The 24170-nt window shown below is 36.7% G+C and overlaps 1 protein-coding gene across 2 annotated transcripts in view; it reads right to left on the minus strand.

The window, feature by feature from the left end:
• Positions 1 to 24170, minus strand: part of LSAMP (limbic system associated membrane protein) — a 1151692-nt gene that overhangs the window by 106371 nt on the left and 1021151 nt on the right. For both annotated transcript variants that reach the window (XM_053705841.1, XM_053705842.1), the window contains exon 6: positions 5885 to 6033. In XM_053705841.1, coding sequence (XP_053561816.1) covers positions 5885 to 6033 — 149 coding nt within the window. The remainder of the gene's footprint in view (positions 1 to 5884; positions 6034 to 24170) is intronic.

The raw sequence follows: 24170 nt of genomic DNA on the forward strand, positions 1-24170 counted from the left end.
TTTCTTTTTTAAATACCCTTATTAGGAATACATTGAATTAAAATGTGTTCTGTTTTTTAAAAAAATGTAATAGCATTGAAATCTTACAAAATATCAGTTAAACAATACATAAAACATTAAACTCCCAGGTGTTAAGTACCTTTGACTCATAATACATTTTACGTCTCTTTCAAGTTATGAAGCATGCAAGTAACGTCCCTTTAATTAAACATTTTATGGTACATTTATTGTTCATTTAATTAACATCCATTTGACACAAGAGATTTAGCAGCTCAATTAGATGTTTCAAAATACGTTTATTTATTTTGTTTCAAACCTGTTTTTCTTGCAAACAGCATAGTTTTTATATATTTGTTTTACTTCTGTTCATTTAAGTATATATTTATATATCTAAGAACAGTTTTTTTTTTATCAAAACAGTGCTAGTTTTCTTTTATTTCCTTTCAATGAGATTAAATTATTCAAAAATATCAAACTTTCGAGCAGCTGTCATTTGGCTGAAATATTTACTGAGCATTCTGCCCTTAGTCATATTGAAATGTGTCAGGATTTTGTTTGTTTGCAGTTTATTTTTGTTTTCTGCACTGGTCCTTGTGGTATTATATTTTAACAATGATTAAAGTTCAGAGTTTTACAGAAAATATGTGCTGTATATTTCACAAATATTAAATGCCCAAAAATATATAATTTTTTTTTTTTTTTTTAATACAGACGTGATATTCAGATATATCTGGTCTCATTTTTATATTTTACATATGCAAAGCAAAATACTTTGTATTAATTCAACAGACTGTTTTTATGACCTTGACATGTGGTGTTCTAAATCCCACCGGCAGTTTAATAAGGAAGGTTTTCTATCACATCTGACACAATGTTTTGATGCACCAATGCAAACACTACTCCTTAGGTAATGAGCAGTTAAACACCTGTCTAACTAAATGATTTGCTGGGGTTGATGGGAAAATGGAAAGCACTTAACACATTAAAAATGAATTGCAGTTTTTAGCACCCTTTGCAAATTACTCTTAAAAGCTCTTAAAGTTTTTTTTAGATATATCAGCCAAAAACCTATGTCAAAATATGGTAGAAAAAAACTTCTTCTCTAAGTTGCAGGTAAAGTGCAGTGATCCATGAACTATTCATATTAAATGCATCCTTGGAATAAATATTTGATTAATAGCAGAAGTATAAATAAATACATTATATATATATATATATATATATATATATATATATACAATCGAGTGAGTGCATATCATATTCATATATTGATTTAGGGTCACTAAATAAATATTCAGGAGCAGATTGCAAGGTACGCTTTGTTCACAGAGCACACCTACCAATCAGTGAACTTCAGGGGCGGTGACATATGCACTAATGCAGTCTTTTTCAATGTACTGTATTCAAAACCACTGCATAATAGTACCCCGGGGATACACAGTATGTCCATTTAACCCTTTGCATGCTATTGCTATGTTTTTGCTGCCTTCCTGGAAACTTTTAGAATTCAGTAAATACAAATCAGGGTGTGTTTTTTTTTATCCTTTCTATTTATATAGTGTTTACGTTTGAATATTGATCATATGATTATCAATGACTGAAAGGAAATTGCATTTAGATATCAAAAGAATTCCAAATACACAAAGGTTTTCGTTAAATGACAAATGCATTGTTTATGTTATCTAAAAAAAGGTACTAGTAATCATTATAGTGTTGTAGGTAGGCTTTAGAAGATAAAGCAAAAAGATCTTTTTGTTATTATTTCTACTGTCAATATTCGTCTTTGGCAGCCATCAGAGATCAATACTGAGAAGGATGTGGAAATCAATGCTGTAGGACTCAAGAGGAAGAGTTGACTTATTTATTATTGAATGTTTGCTGTCAATATTTCCTATTGGTAACTTTTCCTATAAATTATTTAGTTCAAAGCAGAAGTTATATAAACACAAAACTGCAATTGTAATATCAACTGTATTTGCACAATGAACTCATCTCTATGGTAATGAATAATACAGAATAATCATGCAATTATTATAATCTCTTTTTAGACTCGTTATCATCCACAAAATGCATTGTATGCCAATTTGGAGATGCATTTTTAAAGAATAGATATTCCTGTGTCTTTCTCTTGCAAGGCCTTCGTATGGTAAGCCGCAAGTAGTGAATAGGAGCTGTTTCTGGCATTGAGGGGTGCAACAAGTAAACTGATATAGCGAAAGTAAAGGTGAAATGTGGTATTAGTACTTTATGAAGTTGCTGTAATTGGGCTACACCATTACTACTGGAAAAATGCTTATGACATTAATTAAAAGTAATGCCAGATAGATGAATAGGCCAAGTCTAAAGATAACACAATGTATTTAAAGGGACATTAAACCCAAATTATTTCTTTCAGGGTTCAGATAGAACATGTTTTTTAGACTACTTTCCAATTTACCTCAATTATGTAATTTGCTTCATTCTTTTAGTATCCTTTGTCCAAGGAATAGTATTGCATGACTGGGAGTTAGTTAAACACATCAGGCGATCCAATGACAACAGGTATATATTGCAGCTACCAATCAGCATCTAGCTCCCAGTAAAGCTGAGCATACTAAGGAATGCTTTTCAACACAGTATACCAGCAGAATGAAGCAAATTAGATAATAGAAGTAAATTGGAAAGCTATTTAAAATAACAAGCTCTATCTGAATTATGAAAGCTTAATTTTTGCTTTGCTGTCCCTTTAAGGGACATTTAAGTAAAAAAAACTTACATAATTCAGATACATTGTAAGTGAAAATAAAACTCTACAGTTTATTAATAATACCAAAATGTGCCTATTTCTCTTGGTATCATTTGTTAGCTCATTTCCATGAGAGCATACTGAGATAGACTCAGGAGTGTGCACGTGTTTAGCATTATATGTATAAAATTGTTACAAATATTGTTTCAAATAATGCTGCCATATAGTATCGTCATATAGACGTGCACAATCCCAAGCCCGACAAAGGATCCAAGAATAAATTAAAAGATTTTATATATATATATATATATATATATATATATATATATATATATCACATAGAAGTTGAATGTTGAGTTCCTTGTCCCTTTAACAAAATATGAAAAATACATATAAACATATAAATTTATACAAACACATGTACATATAAACACATACAAATATACACACACATACTGTACATATAGACACACATATACACACACACACACACACACACTTATACAAACAAATGCACGCATATAAATGTTTACACATATAGAGAAATACATATGAACACATATAGAGAAACACACACAAATATACACACATGCAAACACACACACACACACATATATATACACACATATCACAAATATACATACATATGCACACACACACTCACAGACATACATATATACATAGACACATACATATACGCACACAAATACACACACAAACACACATATACATACATACATAAATACACACATATACACACACAGAAACACATGCACATACACAAACATTTAGATACACATATGTGCACATACACTCACACATAAACAATATTTGTTTACCAAATACAGTACTCATGAGAGGACGTGACATAGACCATAGCAGCAGAGAAATACACAGAGCTGCCATCTGGTCTCATTCTGTTTCCTGAAAAGTGATCTTGCATTTCTTTTTAATGTACAGATGATTTACATTTTAAAATGTAAGATTAGCATAATGGTATATGCAACATCTATCATTATAGTGAGAGATTAATGTGTATCACAGCAGGAATAGTTCACTTTTCTTGGCAAGTCCAATGATGCATAAATTGTGGTTATTCATAAGCCTTATGGTAGTGGTCATGTATTCAGCACATGGGAATTCTGTTGTGATTTACAAATAAATAAATTATAATTCTGTATTAAAGGGACATAATACTCATATGCTAAATCACTTGAAATTGATGCAGTATAACTGTAAAAAGCTGACAGGAAAATATCACCTGAGCATCTCTATGTAAAAAAGGAAGATATTTTACCTCACAATCTCCTCAGCTCAGCAGAGTAAGTTCTGTGTAAAAAGCTATACTCAGCTGCTCCCAGCTGCAGGTAAAAAAATTTAAAAAAAAATGAAGAAATGAACAGCAGCCAATCAGCATCAGCAGTGCTGAGGTCATGAACTCTTTTACTGTGATCTCATGAGATTTGACTTAACTCTCATGAGATTTCATAGTAAGCTTCCTTTACCTGATTGGTGAAATAATATGAGAGTGCACAATGCTCATCCCTTCTGCTGTCCTAGGACAGACACACTAAAATGCTGCTTAGAAATCCTTTACAATGGGAGGTGGCTACTGAGGAACTTTTGAGGTAAAATATCTTTCTTTTTTACATAGAGATGTTCAGGTGATATTTTCTAGACAGCTTTTTACAGCTATGCTGCATCCCTTTCAAGTGTTTAAACATTTGGGTATTATGGCCCTTTAAGTAAGGGCTAATTTAACGTATTATAATTAGATCTAGAGTATCTTTAAAAGGACATTCCATCTAAATTTTAAATGCACATCAGTGATTTTTAGTCTTGAGCAGAACTTTTTGCAATACACTTGCATTATCTAAAATTCTTATTGTAAAAGCTATGACTGTTTTAACCCCATCCTGCGGTCAGGATGTTCCATTCCGCCCTAACTGCGCTGGGCTTTAGCGCCGTTAGGACGGCATGGAACGTCCTAGCCATTTGGGTATCGGTTGTACACTAACCTCAATTTCCTGTTTGCTTCAATATCAGTTTAAACAGCTTCAATTTAATCTTTTTTATGAAAAAAATGTCGCCATTAATTCTTTTTTTATGTGAGACAGAAATGAATGTACCTTTAATTTATTTTTATTTATTATTTTACATATAGTAGTATCCCCATGAGGTTTGTCACCGAAATGACACTGATCAAAATATTGTGAGATATCACAAATTTAATGCACAATTTATTAAGCTGCATTGCCAGATTTTGTAGTTTTGCAGTGCAGGGTCTTATAATCGAGACTGCAACCACAAATTTAAGAAACTGCCTTAGATGTGGCCGGAAAAATCTCCCAGATTCTTGCTCGTTTATGGTGATTGACATTCTCTACTCTTGTACATTTGGTTGCGTGAGAGGCAGGGGGCAGGTTGCACAAGAGGACTCATTTCCTAATAGTAACTAGCGTATTAATAAGGGCTCGATTTATCAAGCCCTTCACCGGCCTACAACTGAAGATTCTCACAAGAGAACCTGCAGTCAGTATTTATCAAGCAGCGGTCATTAGACCTCTGCTTCCTAGACTCTTCTCCACCTCTTAGGTGGAGAATTTAAATCTCCCCAGCCTCGTCCGATTGAGGAGATTGACAGCCCCTGCCCGCACGTGATTGGCTGTGCACAGGCAGAGGTGGGATTGCACGCAAACCCAAAATAGCACTCGCTTGCAATCTTACATTCAGGCAATATGTACGCCCCTGTCCACATCAGCCTGATAAATCAAGCCCTAAATGTGAAATTGAAGATAACCTGTTCCCTGATCTTCTGAAGAATATGAAGAACGAGGTAAAGGGCAAATCCCTATAATATATCCTACACATTACATTTAGGCTTTACCCTCTGTATATATTCCCTATATGATTAAATACTCACACATGACACAAAACTAGTAAATACAGACTTCAGGTTCTGATTAATAAAATACATTACATAGAAGTTTTTTTTCATATCTTACAAGATAACATAATAAAATAAGATTTTCTTGCAAGTGCCGGCGCTGATTTTGCCAAATGACCAATGCATGATCCCATAGTAACTATTTCATCATGATAAGTGACTTTACCATGAGAAGCGTCCAGGTATTACTGCCACATGGATAAAATACTCACTGTACAGGTATAGGCTAGTGTTGGTGACTCCCAGCTTGTTTGTAGCCACACAGGTATAGTTTCCATAGTGCTCCTCAGTGACATTAGCCACCACTAGCATAGATCGCCCACCCAGACTCTTGATCTCCAGTCCCTGGGCGCTGTTTATCCTGTGTGACCAGTAAGGAATAAAAAAAGTCAGCATTAACTTCAGGGAAATAATGCAGATATTCTCTTGAGGCTGTTAGTTTAAAGGGATAGTAAAGTCAAAATTAATCTTTCATGATTCAGATAGGACATGCAGTTTTAAACAACTTTCAAATTTACTTTTATCATCAAATTAGCTTTTTTTCTCTTGGTATTCTTTGTTGAGAGCTAAACCTAGGTAGGCTTCTATACTAATTTCTAAGCCCTTGAAGGCGCTTCTTATCTCAGTGCTTTTTGACAGTTTTTAACAGCCAGACAGCGCTAGTTCATAAGTGCTGTCATGAGATGAAGGACACATGCAGGACACAGCAAAGATGGTACAACTCTATTTTATTGCAGAGCATGGAAACATAAATCTGGTAGCATTGATCTCACTAAGTAACTTCGACACAGACAAACGGACCTAAGCCCCGCCCCCAATCTGGTGACGTCACTTCCCACTCTCATCACATCTTCCCCCCTTTCAAAGGACAAAGCATACATTTTTTTTTCCATTTGAATATAACAAATAACAAAGTATACAACAACAATTTTGTATAGTATATAACAAATAACAAGTTACAGAAAATATAAACAACATGAATTACATCCTGACTTGAACATCGGGGTAGACTAAACTAGTCCACAGTGACCATGGGATTATTCTGCCCATACTTCCGGTCACTGTTCTAACTAAAGTTAATCCCGATATCGGGCCGGAAGTTTCACCACTCTTCCGCTTGATGTAACTCTACATGAACTGTCCTCTGATACAGAAGAAGGCGATTGAGAGTCCGCTGGAGGCAAAGACATATCCCCGCTGTGATCTTGCTGAGGGGAAGGCACCCCTTTTAGAACAGGGGATCCCACCGGCGGTGGTACTGAGGCATCCAGTTCCAAACTCTCAGGTACAGGCTGAAGATGTTTTCGGTTACGGCATGTAACTGTCCCTCCATCAGTAAGGACTACATAATACCTTGATTCTGGAGAGCGTCCAATTACTGTAGCAGGCGTCTTCCATTTCTTCTCATCATCCAGTTTAATTCTGACATTTTGCCCCGCATTGAGCTCCTGCAAGGGCCTCACAGAATGTCTTCTGTCGTAGAAGAATCGATAGCCCCTTTTTGCCTCTTCATCCCTCCTAAGGACTTCGTCCCGAGGAATAGAGCTAGTTGGCTGGAAGACACCCACAGAAGGAAAGGTGGTGCGAATCTGGCGTCCTAGCATCAGCTGTGCCGGGCTAAACCCTGTGGCTTGAATGGGCGTCACCCTATAGGACAAGAGGGCCAGGTACGGCTCAGATTGCTTTAAAATGAATTTTGTTGTTTGAACTGCCCTTTCAGCCATTCCGTTCGCCTGCGGGTAATGAGGATTGACGTGGAATGTATAAAATCAAATTCCGTGATGAAAGAACTGAAATCTGTAGAAGCGAACTGCATTCCGTTATCACTCACCAGCTCCATTGGTATGCCCCACCGGGCGAACAAGCTCTTGAGATGAGTGATAACGGCTTGACTTGTGATTTCATTCAAAGGTGCAATTTCCAAATACCTGAAATAGTAGTCGATCACGACTAAGAACTTTTTCCAGTGCAGTTCACACAAATCAGCAGCTATTTTCTGCCACTGGCCTGCAGGCAGCAGAGTAGAAATCAAGGGCTCCCTTCTCTGAGTAGGCCGGCGTTCCTGGCAAAAGGCACATTTAGACACATGGCTTGCAATGTCGGAACTGATTCCAGGCCACCATACAGCCGTAGCTGCCCTTTCTCTGCACTTTGTAATGCCTAAGTGGCCATTGTGAATCCTGTTTAACATCTCCTGCTGCATGCTAACAGGAATAACAATGCAGTCCAGGAACAGCACCAACCCATCCAGCTCCGTGAGCTGTGAACTTTCTGACTGGTAAGAACTTAAAGACATCCAGGCTGCCCGACTCTTGGGCCAACCTTCTTTTATGTACTTTATAACTTCTTGAAGGTCTGTATCTAATATGTCTCTTTCTTTATTTGTTCTAGCTTCCCTGAAGAAGTGGATTTGGAGGCCAGAACTGAATCTACATACACTTTCACATCTGATTCTGTTGAAGACTCTTCAGCAGCAGCCAGCAGGAGCCTGGATAGTGTATCCGCCACAACCAGTTGTTTACCCGGAACATGCACTGCCTAAACGTTGAATCTGAGCAGCCTCATTAGAAGTATCTGGCATCTTAGGGGTGTTTTGTCAATATCATAGGAATTGATTAGAGGGACTAGCGGTTTGTGATCAGTCTCCAGATTAAATTTCTCTAAACCCACTAGGTAACGTTGAAAGTGCTCACAGGCCCAAACTGCAGCCAGGCACGCTTTCTCAATTTGGGCATATTTTGACTCAGCAGCCGTTTTGACTCAGCAGCCGTCAGTGTACGGGAACAGTAAGCGATGGGCTGTAGTTTGTTTTCATTCAGCTGCAGGAGGGCGACCCCTAACCCATAACTGCTCGCATCAGCACTAATCACATTCTTTTTGGAAGGGTCGTAGACCTGCATAAAAGATTCTTCCTGTGAAGGTCCCCAGACCCAGGCAACATCTTTCTTTAGCAACTCTGGGATAGGGTGTAGTATTGTGGATAAATCTAGAAGGAACCTGCCCACATAATTTACAAGGCCCAATATTTGTCTCAGCTCATGTACATCAGAAGGATTTTTCATCTTTTCAATAGGACACATTTTCTCTGGGTCTGGCTTGATGCCATCCCCATTGATGATATGCCCAAAGTAACATAACTCAGCTTTCCCAAAATGGCATTTCTCTTTGTTTAGCTTCAGCCCAGACTCTTTGATAGTCTGCAGCACACAGCTCAATCTCTGATCATGTTCCTCCAATGTAGACCCATACAGTAAGATGTCGTCCTTAACGAATGCCGTGCCCATGTGGTCTCTTAGGAGAGAACTCATTTCTCTTTGTTTAGCTTCAGCCCAGACTCTTTGATAGTCTGCAGCACACAGCTCAATCTCTGATCATGTTCCTCCAATGTAGACCCATACAGTAAGATGTCGTCCTTAACGACTGCCGTGCCCATGTGGTCTCTTAGGAGAGAACTCATTTCTCTTTGGAAGATTTCAGGAGCAGAGGATATCCTAAAGGGGAGTCTGCAAAAACAAAACCGACCTACTGGTGTAATGAAAGTAGTCAGTTTGCGGCACTTTGGATCTAGAGGTATCTGCCAGAAGCCACTAGAAGCATCCAATGTAGAGAAGAACTTCGCCCCTGCCGATTTCGGAGCTATGTCTTCAAGTGTCGGCAGCACATAGCTCTCTCTCTTCACCGCCTCATTCAGGCTTTTCAAGGCTACGCGGACGCGTACCTTCCGTTTTTCTTTGCAACGGGCACAATGGGGACACACCAGTCAGTTGCTTTAACAACCTCTTCAATAACCCCCATATTCTTCATACACAGAAGCTCCTTCTCCACTTGAGGCATAAGTGGGAACGGAATTCTGTGGGGATCGGTAATAATGTATGGGACTGCGTCACCTTTAAGTGATATACAGACTGGGATGCAATTCAGTAGGCCCAATTCACCAAACATATCTTATGAGATCTCATTTACTCTGGCCACTAGGCCCAAACCACAGGCTGCTTTTCTGCTCAATAAGTTGTTAACACACTGACCTCTAATCACATGCACCCACATGGTGAATTTCCTTTAGTTGTACTCGCAGCTGGCAAGAAATTTCCCCGCACAATCAATGCGGCCACCAGGACTATCGACTTTTGTTGTAACTTTCGCCAGCTGGGGCTGTCGAGGCAGTTTTATGAACGCTGCAAGAGACATTACAGTGATGTCTGCTCCTGTGTCAATCTTAAAGGCAACTTTGGCTCCCATTACAGTAAGGGTAGCCCTCCAATCATCTTCTGAACCTGGCCGTTCAACAACAGACCCAACAAAGGACACTTCTTGACCCTCCTGGTCACTATCCACCTGCATCTCCTTAATATATTCAGTCTTACACACCACTTCATAATGGCCCATCCTGTTACATTTTCTACATCTTTTGTCTTTAGCAGGGCATATGACACTCTGATCATAGGCACGGTTGCACCATGTGCATCGGGCATGCTGCGCCCATACACTTCTGGGCCTATCTGTTGCCCTAGGTCTACCGCTCACACTGTGCCTTTCACTAGCAGCTCTCCTGAACTGCTGCACTTCATCCACAATACTCTCAGACCTCAGATCAGCACTTTGCTTTTTCACCAGTTCAATCTGGCGGGCCATCCTAATAGCCCCATCTAATGTTAAATCAGACTCTAACTGTAGCTTCAGTGAGACTTCAGCATCTGCAATTCCAATAACCATTCTGTCTCTGATTTGCTCTTCTTTAGCAACACCAAACTCACAGAATTCAGCTAGTTCATACAGGCTGCGCACAAATGACTCCACAGATTCTCCCATACGCTGAGCACGTTTGTGAAAACTAGCCCTCTCATGAATCACATTTCTTTTTAGCACAAAGTGGGCACTGAGTTTATTCATAACTATTTCAAAGTCAAATTCTTCCCCTTCTTGGAAAGTAAAAGCATTGAACACAGGCTCCACATCTTTCCCCATAGAGTATAAAAGAGAATTAACTTGTACTTCACCACTCTCCTTGTCCAGCTTGGAAGCGATCCTGAAGCTCTGAAACCACTGTTGCCATGTGGGCCAAGCTACAGGCTGAGAGAAGTCAAAAGGCTCAGGTGGGATAAACTTTGACATCGTCATCGATCAGGAAACAGAAGCGCAGGCAAGAACTTCTGACACCATGTCATGAGATGCAGGACACATGCAGGACACAGCAAAGATGGTACAGCTCTATTTTATTGTAGAGCATGGAAATACACCTCTTGTAGCATTGATCTCACTAACTAACTGTGACACAGACAAACTGACCTAAGCCCCGCCCCCAATCTGGTGACGTCACTTCCCACTCTCATCACAAGTGCTATATAGATAACATTGTGCTCACTGGAGTTATTTATGGGTCAGCACTGATTGGCTAAAATGCAAGTATGTCAAAAGAACTGAGATAAGGGGGCATTCTGCAGAGGCTTAGATACAGATAATCAAAGAGGCAGGGCCGTTTCTAGGGGCAGCCAGACCGGGCAGTGGCCCGGGGTGCAATAGGGAGCAGTGGGGAGCACTTTAAAAAAATATTTTATTTAAAAAAAATTGTTTTATTGTGTTAAAGTGGCAGTGCTTGCTTGATAAACTACTGGTATAGCAAAGGTTAAAATACACAGATAACAAGCATATACATAAAATATATATATTTTAAAGGAAGCTGTTAATTGGCTGCATTGGATGTCAGTCATACTAATGAGGCATTTATGTATAAGAGATGCAGAAAGAATTTGCAAAACAAAAGAAAAGACTGCCTGACTCTAGAGTAGTTTTACATCAAACCCATGGTTAGAATTGTGTAACCAAAATGAATATCTTAATATGTATCTCATAGAAAAAGACCACTTATACCAAATAACTTTATTTGAGACAACAAAATAGTCCGACTGGACTGGAACTCACGCACACACACACACACTGTTAAAACTAGCTTAAACTCTGTAACTAGTGAACACCATACTGGAATAATAAATGTGCATAAGTCAGAAAATTAATCTGATATTGTAACCATTAGGTGGCGAAAATGAGTAGCCCTTGTCATAAGATGTTGCCTATGGTTACAACTACCAGTTTGTAAAAAGTGAAATGATGGAGATGTATACTTTACTTAGCTCCTGCTTGTATAGCAAATAGCGGATGTGAGCGGATGAAACAAAAGTGACACTATGGAGTATATCCCCCAATGAAATACTGTTACAAATAGCTCACATGTATATATTGTGACTCAGTTATACCTATGTCATTTAACAAATTGATGTTGTGAATATTTAATGTATCACCTCTAAAAATAAAGGAATATCTTATTCCCAAAGTCACAATTATCAAATATAACTGCTTATTTTAAGTATATGTTTGAGAGGCAAAATACTAGAAGTTAATCTATATATAATATATTTCAAAGATTATAAGGAATTAAATCAGTCGCTGGATCAGTATTATATTTGCCACTCTAATGCTCGCACCATACAATTTAGATAAACCACATATGTAGGGTTGCTCAGAGTAGCTTGGTAAGTTATCAAGTGTCTTTTAACCCTTTTAGATATTATAACATTTACCCAAACGATGACACAACAATATCTAAATTAATATATTTGTATTAAACGTTAAGCGGAATTATTAAAAAAACACATAATACTGAACTCCAAATAAAACCTCTACTATAGCGGAGGCTGATATTAACATTTGTCTGACTGATTGCTGAGAAACAACGAGCTAAGCTGATAAAGTCTCTTCTATAGCGGAGACTGTAATTAATGTTATACTGACTATGGTATTGTATCGAAACAGTATATATAAGTTATTTGTTTACTGAGTAAGCATCTAAAAGACAGAGAGGTTCTATGACCCCGTTAGAGTGCCCCTGACGCACGTTTCACATAACGCTTCATCGGGGGATATACTCCATAGTGTTACTTTTGTTTCATCCGCTCACATCCGCTATTTGCTATACAAGCAGGAGCTAAGTAAGTATACATCTTTATCATTTCACTTTTTACAAATTGGTAGTTATAACCATAGGCAACACCTTATGACAATGGCTACTCATTTTTGCCACCTAATGGTTACAATATCAGATTAATTTTCTGACTTATGTACATTTGTTATTCCAGTACAGTGTTCACTAGTACTGGAATAACAAATAGAGTAGAGTTTAAGCTAGTTTTAACAGTGTGTGTGTGTGTGTGTGTGTGTGTGTGTGTGCGTGAGTTCCAGTCCAGTCGGACTATTTTGTTATCTCAAATAAAGTTATTTGGTATAAGTGGTCATTTTCTATGAGATAAATTTTAAGATATTCATTTTGGTTACACAATTCTAACCATGGGTTTGATGTAAAATTACTCTAGAGTCAGGCAGTCTTTTCTTTTGTTTTGCAAATTCTTTCTGCATCTCTTATACATAAATGTGTATATAACTGCCACAACTCTTAAATTTAAGGGCAAGCCAATATAAGTAATAAATTAAGCTCTGCAAATTCTGATTTATAGACCCAGTACATTTTCCCTCAACACTTTTTGCTTTATACTAATGGGGCAACAAGATCACAAAGGAGGCGTGTTAAGACCAGATAACTACTTAGAGCTAAAACAGAAAGTAAAAAGGAGAGGAATCACCCTGAGGAAAGCCGTCTCCTATTTCACTGATCAGTGTCACTAAAGAGGTGATTTTTTTTTATGGTCTTTACATAATAATATGTACATATTTTTTCGTTTTACTGAGCTAATTAAAAAAAAATGCTTTATAAAAATTGGTTTTCCACATACTAAGGAACAGGTTTTGACATTATGCCTTTTTTTGTTTTGTTTTATTTAATTACTTATTGTTTACAAATGCTTAATAGTGATGGGTGTGTGCATGTGTCATTTACTCCATAATGACAATGGCAAGTTTTCAAAAACTCACGTGTGAGTGGTTGTGTCTGCTATTACTGCCTGAGTGTGTGTGTGTGTGTGCCCCTATCTATCCCTGCCTATGTGTGCATGTATCTGCCTATTACTGCCTGTGTGTGCATATATCTGCCTATTACTGCCTGTGTGTGTGTATGCCTATCTATCCCTGCCTGTGTGTGCCTGTATCTGCCTATTACTGCTTGTGTGTGTGTGTATGCCTATCTATCCCTACCTGTGTGTGCATGTATATGCCTATTACTGCCTGTGCATGCATTTATCTGCCTATTACTGCCTGTGTGTGTGTATGCCTATCTATCCCTACCTGTGTGTGCATGTATCTGCCTATTACTGCCTGAGTGGGCATGTATCTGCCTATTACTGCCTGTGTGTGCATGTCTCTGTCTATTACTACCTGTGTATGTGTATATGCCTATTACTGTCTGTGTGTGCATGTATCTGCCTATTACTGCCTGTGTGTGTATGCCTATCTATCCCTGCCTCTGTGTGCATGTATCTGCCTATTACTGCCTGTGTGTGTATACCTATCTATCCCTGCCTGTGTGTGCATGTATCTGCCTATTACTGCCTGTGTGTGTATGCCTATCTATCCCTACCTATGTATGCATGTAATTGCCTATCACTGCCTGTGTGTGTATACCTATCTATCCCTGCCTATGTATGCATGTAATTGCCTATCACTGCCTGTGTGTGTATGTATATGCCTATTACTGCCTGTGTGTGTCTATTACTGCCTGTGTGTGTATGTATATGCCTATTACTGTCTGTGTGTGTATGTATATGCCTATTACTGTCTGTGTGTGTATGTATCTGCCTATTACTACCTGTGTGTGTGTATACATATCTATCCCTGACTATGTATGCATGTAATTGCCTATCACTGCCTGTGTGTGTGTGTGTGTGTGTGTGTGTGTGTATATGCCTATTACTGCCTGTGTGTGTGTATGCCTTTCTATCCCTACCTGTGTGTGCATGTATCTACCTATTACTGCCTGTGTGTGTATGTCTGTGTCTATTACTACCTGTGTGTGTGTGTGTGTATGTATCTGCCTATTACTACCTGTGCGTGCATGTATCTGCCTATTACTGCCTGTGTGTGCATGTATCTGCCTATTACTGCCTGTGTGTGCATGTATCTGCCTATAACTGCCTGTGTGTGTGTGTGTGTGTGTGTGTGTGTGTGTGTGCCTATTACTGCCTGTGTGTGCATGTATCTGCCTATTACTGCCTCTGTGTGTATCTGCCTATTACTGCCTGTGTGTGTGTATCTGCCTATTACTGCCTGTGTGTGCATGTATCTGCCTATTACTGCCTGTGTGTGTGTGTATCTGCCTATTACTGCCTGTGTGTGTGTATCTGCCTATTACTGCCTGTGTGTGCATGTATCTGCCTATTACTGTCTGTGTGTGTGTATGCCTATCTACCCCTACCTGTGTGTGCATGTATCTGCCTATTACTGCCTGTGTGTGTGTATGTGCCTATCTATTCCTGCCTGAGTGTGCATGTATCTGCCTATTACTGCCAGTGTGTTCATGTATCTGCCTATTACTGACTGTGTGTGCATGTATCTGCCTATTACTGCCTGTGTGTGCATGTATCTGCTGATTACTGCATGTGTCTGTGTATGCCTATCTATCGCTGCCTGTGTGTGCATGTATCTGACTATTACTGCTTGTGTGTGCATGTAATTGCTGATTACTACATGTGTGTGCATGCATCTGCCCATTACTGCCAGTGTGTGCATGTATCTGCCTATTACTGCCAGTGTGTGCATGTATCTGCCTATTACTGCCAGTGTGTGCATGTATCTGCCTATTACTGCCTGTGTGTGCATGTATCTGCCTATTACTGCCTGTGTGTGCATGTATCTGCCTAATACTGCCTGTGTGTGCATGTATCTGACTATTACTGCCTGTGTGTGCATGTATCTGCCTATTACTGCCTGTGTGTGCATGTATCTGCCTATTACTGCCAGTGTGTGCATGTATCTGCCTATTACTGCCAGTGTGTGCATGTATCTGCCTAATACTGCCTGTGTGTGCATGTATCTGACTATTACTGCCTGTGTGTGCATGTATCTGCTTATTACTGCATGTGTCTGTGTATGCCTATCTATCGCTGCCTGTGTGTGCATGTATCTGACTATTACTGCCTGTGTGTGCATGTATCTGCCTAATACTGCCTGTGTGTGTATACCTATAAAGAACCAGAGGGTCCATCAACTCTAGATATATAATCTTCACACTTGTAAGTATTATTGATTCTCTAGAAGATAACCTTAAAGTGACATTCTAATGAAAAGAAAAAGAAAGTGCTTAAATACCTAGTTGAAGATGTGCACTTGTGCCACACTAGATAATATAATGTATATTACTGTCTGTCAGTGCATTTCTCTGTCTATTACTGCCTGTGAGTACATGTCTCTGTCTATTACTGCCTGTGAGTGCATATCTCTGTCTATTACTGTCTGTGTGTTTATGTCTCTGTCAATTACTGTCTGTGAGTGCATGTCTCTGTCTATTACTGCCTGTGAGTGCATGTCTCTGTCTCTTACTGCCTGTGAGTGCATATCTCTGTCTATTACTGTCTGTGTGTTTATGTCTCTGTCAATTACTGTCTGTGAGTGCATGTCTCTGTCTATTACTGCCTGTGAGTGCATGTCTCTGTCTCTTACTGCCTGTGAGTGCATATCTCTGTCTATTACTGTCTGTGTGTTTATGTCTCTGTCAATTACTGTCTTTGAGTGCATGTCTCTGTCTATTACTGCCTGTGAGTACATGTCTCTGTCTATTACTGCCTGTGTGTATAGTATATTTGAAAAATAAACAGTGATTACAGTTCTTTATCAAATTATTTATGTGCAATAATCCCGTAGACTTTAATAGTGAATTTTGTAAAAAAAAAATGTAATTGTAAATAGACCCCTAAATATATTATAAATACACCCAGTGATATATTGCAATCCTTTAGAAAATCTTACTTCTTACTTCTGCAAAAATGGACTTTAAAGTCTATTGGAAGTTTTGTAGATACATTTTGGATAAGAATTTAAAGGGATTGATATGCATCAAACAAATAAATATGCATAGCTATAAGAAAAGTATAAATACAAATCTACAATCTACTTATGTGTAGCACTTACATTCTATTTATGTGTAGAACTTAAAATATCTCACAAAAGTAAGTACACCCCTCATATTTTTGTAAATATTTTATTATATCTTTTAAGTGACAATACTGAAGAAATGACACTTTGCTACAATGTAAAGTAGTGAGTGTACAGCCTGTATAACAGTGCAAATTTGCTGTCCCCTCAAAATAACTCAACACACAGCCATTAATGTTGAAACCTATGACAACAAAAGTGAGTACACCTTTAAGTGGAAATGTCCAAATTGGGCCCAAAGTGTCAATATTTTGTTTGGCCACCATTATTTTCCAGCACTGCCTTAATCCTCTTGGGCATGGAGTTCACCAGATCTTCACAGGTTGCCTCTGGAGTCCTCTTCCACTCCTCCATGATGACATCACAGAGCTGGTGGATGTTAGAGATCTTGCGCTCCCCCACCTTCCGTTTGAGGATGCCCCACAGATGCTCAATAGGGTTTAGGTCTGGAGACATGCTTGGCCAGTCCAACACCTTTACCCTCAGCTTCTTAAGCAAGACAGTGGTCATCTTGGAGGTGTGTTTGGGGTCGTTATCATGTTAGAATACTGCCCTTCGGCCCAGTCTCCGAAGGAAGGGGATCATGCTCTGCTTCAGTATGTCACAGTACATGTTGGCATTCATGGTTTCCTCAATGAACTGTAGCTCCCCAGTGTTGGTAGCACTCATGCAGGCCCAGACCATGACACTACAGAAAAATACAGGTGTTTTAGTGTAGCGCTAGTTGAAACCCTTGCTACATATACTGTACTTCCCTGTTCTCACAACAGTAAAAAAAAGTGGGGGGTTTTGGATAGAAAATAGTGTATATGTGCGCTAGAAGAAAGCTATAGGGTTAATTGTAATTTCAAATATTTTATGTATATCAAATGATCATAAGTGAAATGAAAATATTTGCAAAATGTTTGCAAAAATGTGTGCAAAGTGTGTTTGCAAATTATTTGCTGATATAAAATAGAAAATAATAAAATGGAAAATAATTTAAAAATGTGTTATTTGTGCTTGCATGAAACAAAATCTTCAACAAAGGATAACTATTTATGTGCTCGCATGTAACAAAATCTTCAACAAAGAAGATGCATTTTAAACAAAGGATAACTATGAGATCAAAAATTAGTTTAAAAAAATGTGTTATTTGTGGTTTCATAAAACAAAATCTTCAACAAAGGATAACTTTAATACATATTTATAACAATCTTAAGATTGTATTGCTCATAAAAATTCTTGATAAAGCCATGTATCGGTGAAACGCGTTGATGGTGTACCTTTATAAAAGAAAATTGCATACAGAAGAAGGATTATATCGGATTATAAGGGACTACTTTTTCATCCACAAACTCTGCGAAGAGTAAGGATTTTCTTCACAGATTACGTATCAATACGCCTGAAATTCCTCCTGACTTGGTGTTAGGATCAGGTGACACGGATCAAACAGACCACATTGGAGAAGCGGTGAGTGGGCTAAACAGACGTCACAAGACTCCACAGACACCCGTGCTGAAGCTCTCTTCATATTATCAGAAAGAAGTAATTAACTAAAGAGCAACATCAAGCAAGAGGTAGGCACTTTAACAAGGGGTGTAAAAGTCCGGATGGAGTGTGCTAGCAAACCGCTATCAGCTGTATACAAAGTCTTAAATGAACTTTAACGTGAATTCCAAGTACACTCTTATAAAGGTATTTTAGAACATCTCACCTACTACTTGAATTAAGCTTAAAGAGTTAAAAATACCACAATACTACAGGGACACTTTTTTAACTTTCTATGAAAAAGGATAAAATCCTAAGTGCTGGACTTTTTAATTAGAACCATTATTATTCAGTTACTATTCCAACTATTTAACTGATACAGGTGGTTCCATTTTGCAAAAGGAGAATTCTCAAAAGGAGACTTTTCAAGCGCTTTGAGACTGATTGTATTTGCAATATTTTGCAATTTTATATTTTTTATATTTTTTTGTATTTTTGTATTTGATCGAATATAGTACAATCAAACTAAAGAAATGACCGGTCATATTATGTAAATTTTAAAGAGAATTTTTATGAGCAATACAATCTTAAGATTGTTATAAATATTTATTAAACTGTTTTTTTGGTAATCCGATGTCCTTTGTTGAAGATTTTGTTTTCTGTAAGAACATACAACACATTTTAATTCAACTATTTTTGATACATTATAGTCAGCCTTTGTTGAAAATTCTATTATTTTTTAAAGTTATCCTTTGTTAAAGATTTTGTTTCATGAAACCACAAATAACACATTTTTTCAACAATTTTTTGATCTCATAGTTATCCTTTGTTGAAAATGCATATTCTTTGTTGAAGATTTTGTTACATGTGAGCACAGAAATAGTTATCCTTTGTTGAAGATTTTGTTTCATGTAAGCACAAATAACACATTTTTAAATTATTTTCTATTTTATTATTTTCTATTTTCTATCGGCAAATAATTTGGAAACACACTTTGCACACATTTTTGCAAACATTTTGCAAATATTTTCATTTCACTTATGATCATTTGATATACATCAAATATTTGAAATTACAATTAACCCTATAGCTTTCTTCTAGCGCACATATACACTATTTTCTATCCAGACCATGACAATCCAACCACCATGCTTGACTATAAGCAAGACACACTTCTCTTTGCACTCCTCACCTGGTTGCCGCCACACACGCTTGACATCATCTGATCCAAATCAGTTTATCTTAGTCTAATTGGACCACAGGACATGGTTCCAGTAATTCATGTCCTTAGTCTGCTTGTCTTCAGCAAACTGTTTGCGGGCTTTCTTGTGCATCATCTTTAGAAGAGGCTTCCTTCTGGGAGGACAGCCATGCAGACCAATTTGATGCAGTGTGTGGCGTATGGTCTGAGCACTGACAGACAGGCTGACCCTCCACCCCTTCAATCTCTGCAGCAATGCTGGCAGCACTTATACGTCTATTTCCCAAAGACAACCTCTGGATAAGACGCTGAGCACGTGCACTCAACTTCTTTGGTTGACCATGGTGAGTCCTGTTCTGAGTGGAACCTGTCCTGTGAAACCGCTGTATGGTCTTGACCACCGTGCTGCAGCTCAGTTTTAGGATCTTGGCAATCTTCTTATAGCCTAGGCCATCTTTATGTAGAGCAACAATTCTTTTTTTCAGATCCTCAGAGAGTTCTTTGCCATGAGGTGCCATGTTGAACTTCCAGTGACCAGTATGAAAGAGTGTGAGAGCGATAACACCAAATTTAAAATGCCTGCTCCCCATTTACACCTAAGACCCTGTAAAACTAATTAGTCATATGACACTGGGGAGGTAAAATGGCTAATTGGGCTCAATTTGGACATTTCCACTTTTTCTCACTTTTGTTGCCAACGGTTTAGACATTAATGGCTGTGTGTTGATTTATTTTGAGGGGACAGCAAATTTACACTGTTATACGGGCTGTACACTCACTACTTTACATTGTAGAAAAGTGTCATTTCCTCAGTGTTGTCACATGAAAAGATATAATAAAATATTTAAAGAGATGTGAGGGGTGTACTCACTTTTATGAGATACTGTACATTCTACTTATGTGTAGCACTTATATTCTATTTATGTGTAGCACTTCATTCTATTTATGTGTAGCACTTACATTTTATTTATGTGTAGCACTTACATTCTATTTATGTGTAGCACTTACATTCTATTTATGTGTAGCACTTACATTCTATTTATGTGTAGCACTTCATTCTATTTATGTGTAGCACTTATATTCTATTTATGTGTAGCACTTACATTCTATTTATGTGTAGCACTTACATTCTATTTATGTGTAGCACTTCATTCTATTTATGTGTAGCACTTATATTCTATTTATGTGTAGCACTTCATTCTATTTATGTGTAGCACTTACATTTTATTTATGTGTAGCACTTATATTCTATTTATGTGTAGCACTTCATTCTATTTATGTGTAGCACTTACATTTTATTTATGTGTAGCACTTACATTCTATTTATGTGTAGCACTTCATTCTATTTATGTGTAGCACTTATATTCTATTTATGTGTAGCACTTCATTCTATTTATGTGTAGCACTTACATTTTATTTATGTGTAGCACTTATATTCTATTTATGTGTAGCACTTATATTCTATTTATGTGTAGCACTTACATTCTATTTATGTGTAGCACTTACATTCTATTTATGTGTAGCACTTACATTCTATTTATGTGTAGCACTTACATTCTATTTATGTGTAGCACTTACATTCTATTTATGTGTAGCACATACATTCTATTTATGTGTAGCACTTACATTCTATTTATGTGTAGCACTTCATTCTATTTATGTGTAGAACTTACATTCTATTTATGTGTAGCACTTACATTCTATTTATGTGTAGAGCTTACATTCTATTTATGTGTAGTGCTTACATTCTACTTACGTGTAGAACTTACAGTCTATTTATGTGTAGCACTTACATTCTATTTATGTGTAGCGCTTACATTCTATTTACGTGTAGAACTTACATTCTATTTATGTGTAGCACTTACATTCTATTTATGTGTAGCGCTTACATTCTATTTATGTGTAGCGCTTACATTCTATTTATGTGTAGCACTTACATTCTATTTATGTGTAGCACTTACATTGTATTTATGTGTAGCACTTCATTCTATTTATGTGTAGAATTTACATTCTATTTATGTGTAGCGCTTACATTCTACTTACGTGTAGAACTTACATTCTATTTATGTGTAGCACTTACATTCTATTTATGTGTAGCGCTTACATTCTACTTACGTGTAGAACTTACATTCTATTTATGTGTAGAACTTACATTCTATTTATGTGTAGCGCTTACATTCTACTTACGTGTAGAACTTACATTCTATTTATGTGTAGCACTTACATTCTATTTATGTGTAGAGCTTACATTCTATTTATGTGTAGCACTTACATTCTATTTATGTGTAGAGCTTACATTCTATTTATGTGTAGCACTTACATTCTATTTATGTGTAGCACTTACATTCTATTTATGTGTAGCACTTACATTGTATTTATGTGTAGCACTTACATTCTATTTATGTGTAGCACTTACATTCTATTTATGTGTAGCACTTACATTTTATTTATGTGTAGCACTTACATTCTATTTATGTGTAGAACTTACATTCTATTTATGTGTAGCACTTACATTCTATTTATGTGTAGCACTTACATTCTATTTATGTGTAGAACTTGCATTCTATTTATGTGTAGCACTTGCATTCTACTTATGTGTAGCACTTACATTCTATTTATGTGTAGCACTTACATTCTATTTTTGTGTAGCACTTACATTGTATTTATGTGTAGCACTTACATTCTATTTATGTGTAGAACTTACATTCTATTTATGAGTAGCACTTACATTCTATTTATGTGTAGCACTTACATTCTATTTATGTGTAGCACTTACATTCTATTTATGTGTAGCGCTTACATTCTATTTATGTGTAGCACTTACATTCTATTTATGTGTAGAACTTACATTCTATTTATGTGTCGAACTTACATTCTATTTATGTGTAGCACTTACATTCTATTTATGTGTAGCGCTTACATTCTATTTATGTGTAGCACTTACATTCTATTTATGTGTAGAACTTACATTGTATTTATGTGTAGCACATACATTCTATTTATGTGTAGCACTTACATTCTATTTATGTGTAGAACTTACATTCTATTTATGTGTAGCACTTACATTCTATTTATGTGTAGAACTTACATTCTATTTATGAGTAGCACTTACATTCTATTTATGTGTAGCACTTACATTCTATTTATGTGTAGCACTTACATTCTATTTATGTGTAGCACTTACATTCTATTTATGTGTAGAACTTACATTCTATTTATGAGTAGCACTTACATTCTATTTATGTGTAGCGCTTACATTCTATTTATGTGTAGCACTTACATTCTATTTATGTGTAGAACTTACATTCTATTTATGTGTCGAACTTACATTCTATTTATGTGTAGCACTTACATTCTATTTATGTGTAGCGCTTACATTCTATTTATGTGTAGCACTTACATTCTATTTATGTGTAGAACTTACATTGTATTTATGTGTAGCACATACATTCTATTTATGTGTAGCACTTACATTCTATTTATGTGTAGAACTTACATTCTATTTATGAGTAGCGCTTACATTCTATTTATGTGTAGCACTTACATTCTATTTATGTGTAGCACTTACATTCTATTTATGTGTAGAACTTACATTCTATTTATGTGTAGCACTTACATTCTATTTATGTGTAGCACTTACATTCTATTTATGTGTAGGGCTTACATTCTATTTATGTGTAGCACTTACATTCTATTTATGTGTAGAACTTACATTCTATTTATGTGTAGCAATTACATTCTATTTTTGTGTAGCACTTACATTCTATTTATGTGTAGCACTTACATTCTATTTATGTGTAGCACTTACATTCTATTTATGAGTAGCGCTTACATTCTATTTATATGTAGCACTTACATTCTATTTATGAGTAGTGCTTACATTCTATTTATGTGTAGCACTTACATTCTATTTATGTGTAGCACTTACATTCTATTTATGTGTAACACTTACATTCTAGTTATGTGTAGCACTTACATTCTATTTATGTGTAGCACATACATTCTATTTATGTGTAGAACTTACATTCTATTTATGTGTAGCACTTCATTCTATTTATGTGTAGCACTTACATTCTATTTATGTGTAGCACTTACATTCTATTTATGTGTAGCACTTACATTCTATTTATGTGTAGCACTTACATTCTATTTATGTGTAGCGCTTACATTCTACTTACGTGTAGAACTTACATTCTATTTATGTGTAGCACTTACATTCTATTTATGTGTAGCGCTTACATTCTATTTATGTGTAGCACTTACATTCTATGTATATGTAGCACTTACATTCTATTTATGTGTAGCACTTACATTGTATTTATGTGTAGCACTTACATTCTATTTATGTGTAGCACTTACATTCTATTTATGTGTAGCACTTACATTCTATTTATGTGTAGCACTTACATTCTATTTATGTGTAGCGCTTACATTCTATTTATGTGTAGCACTTGCATTCTACTTATGTGTAGCACTTACATTCTATTTATGTGTAGCACTTACATTCTATTTATGTGTAGCACTTACATTCTATTTATGTGTAGCACTTACATTCTATTTATGTGTAGCACTTACATTCTATTTATGTGTAGAACTTACATTCTATTTATGTGTAGCGCTTACATTCTATTTATGTGTAGCACTTGCATTCTACTTATGTGCAGTACTTACATTCTACTTACGTGTAGAACTTACATTCTATTTATGTGTAGCACTTACATTCTATTTATGTGTAG

The sequence above is a fragment of the Bombina bombina genome, chromosome 3 (genome assembly GCF_027579735.1).
Source record: "Bombina bombina isolate aBomBom1 chromosome 3, aBomBom1.pri, whole genome shotgun sequence".
NCBI classification, from domain to species: Eukaryota; Metazoa; Chordata; class Amphibia; order Anura; family Bombinatoridae; genus Bombina; species Bombina bombina.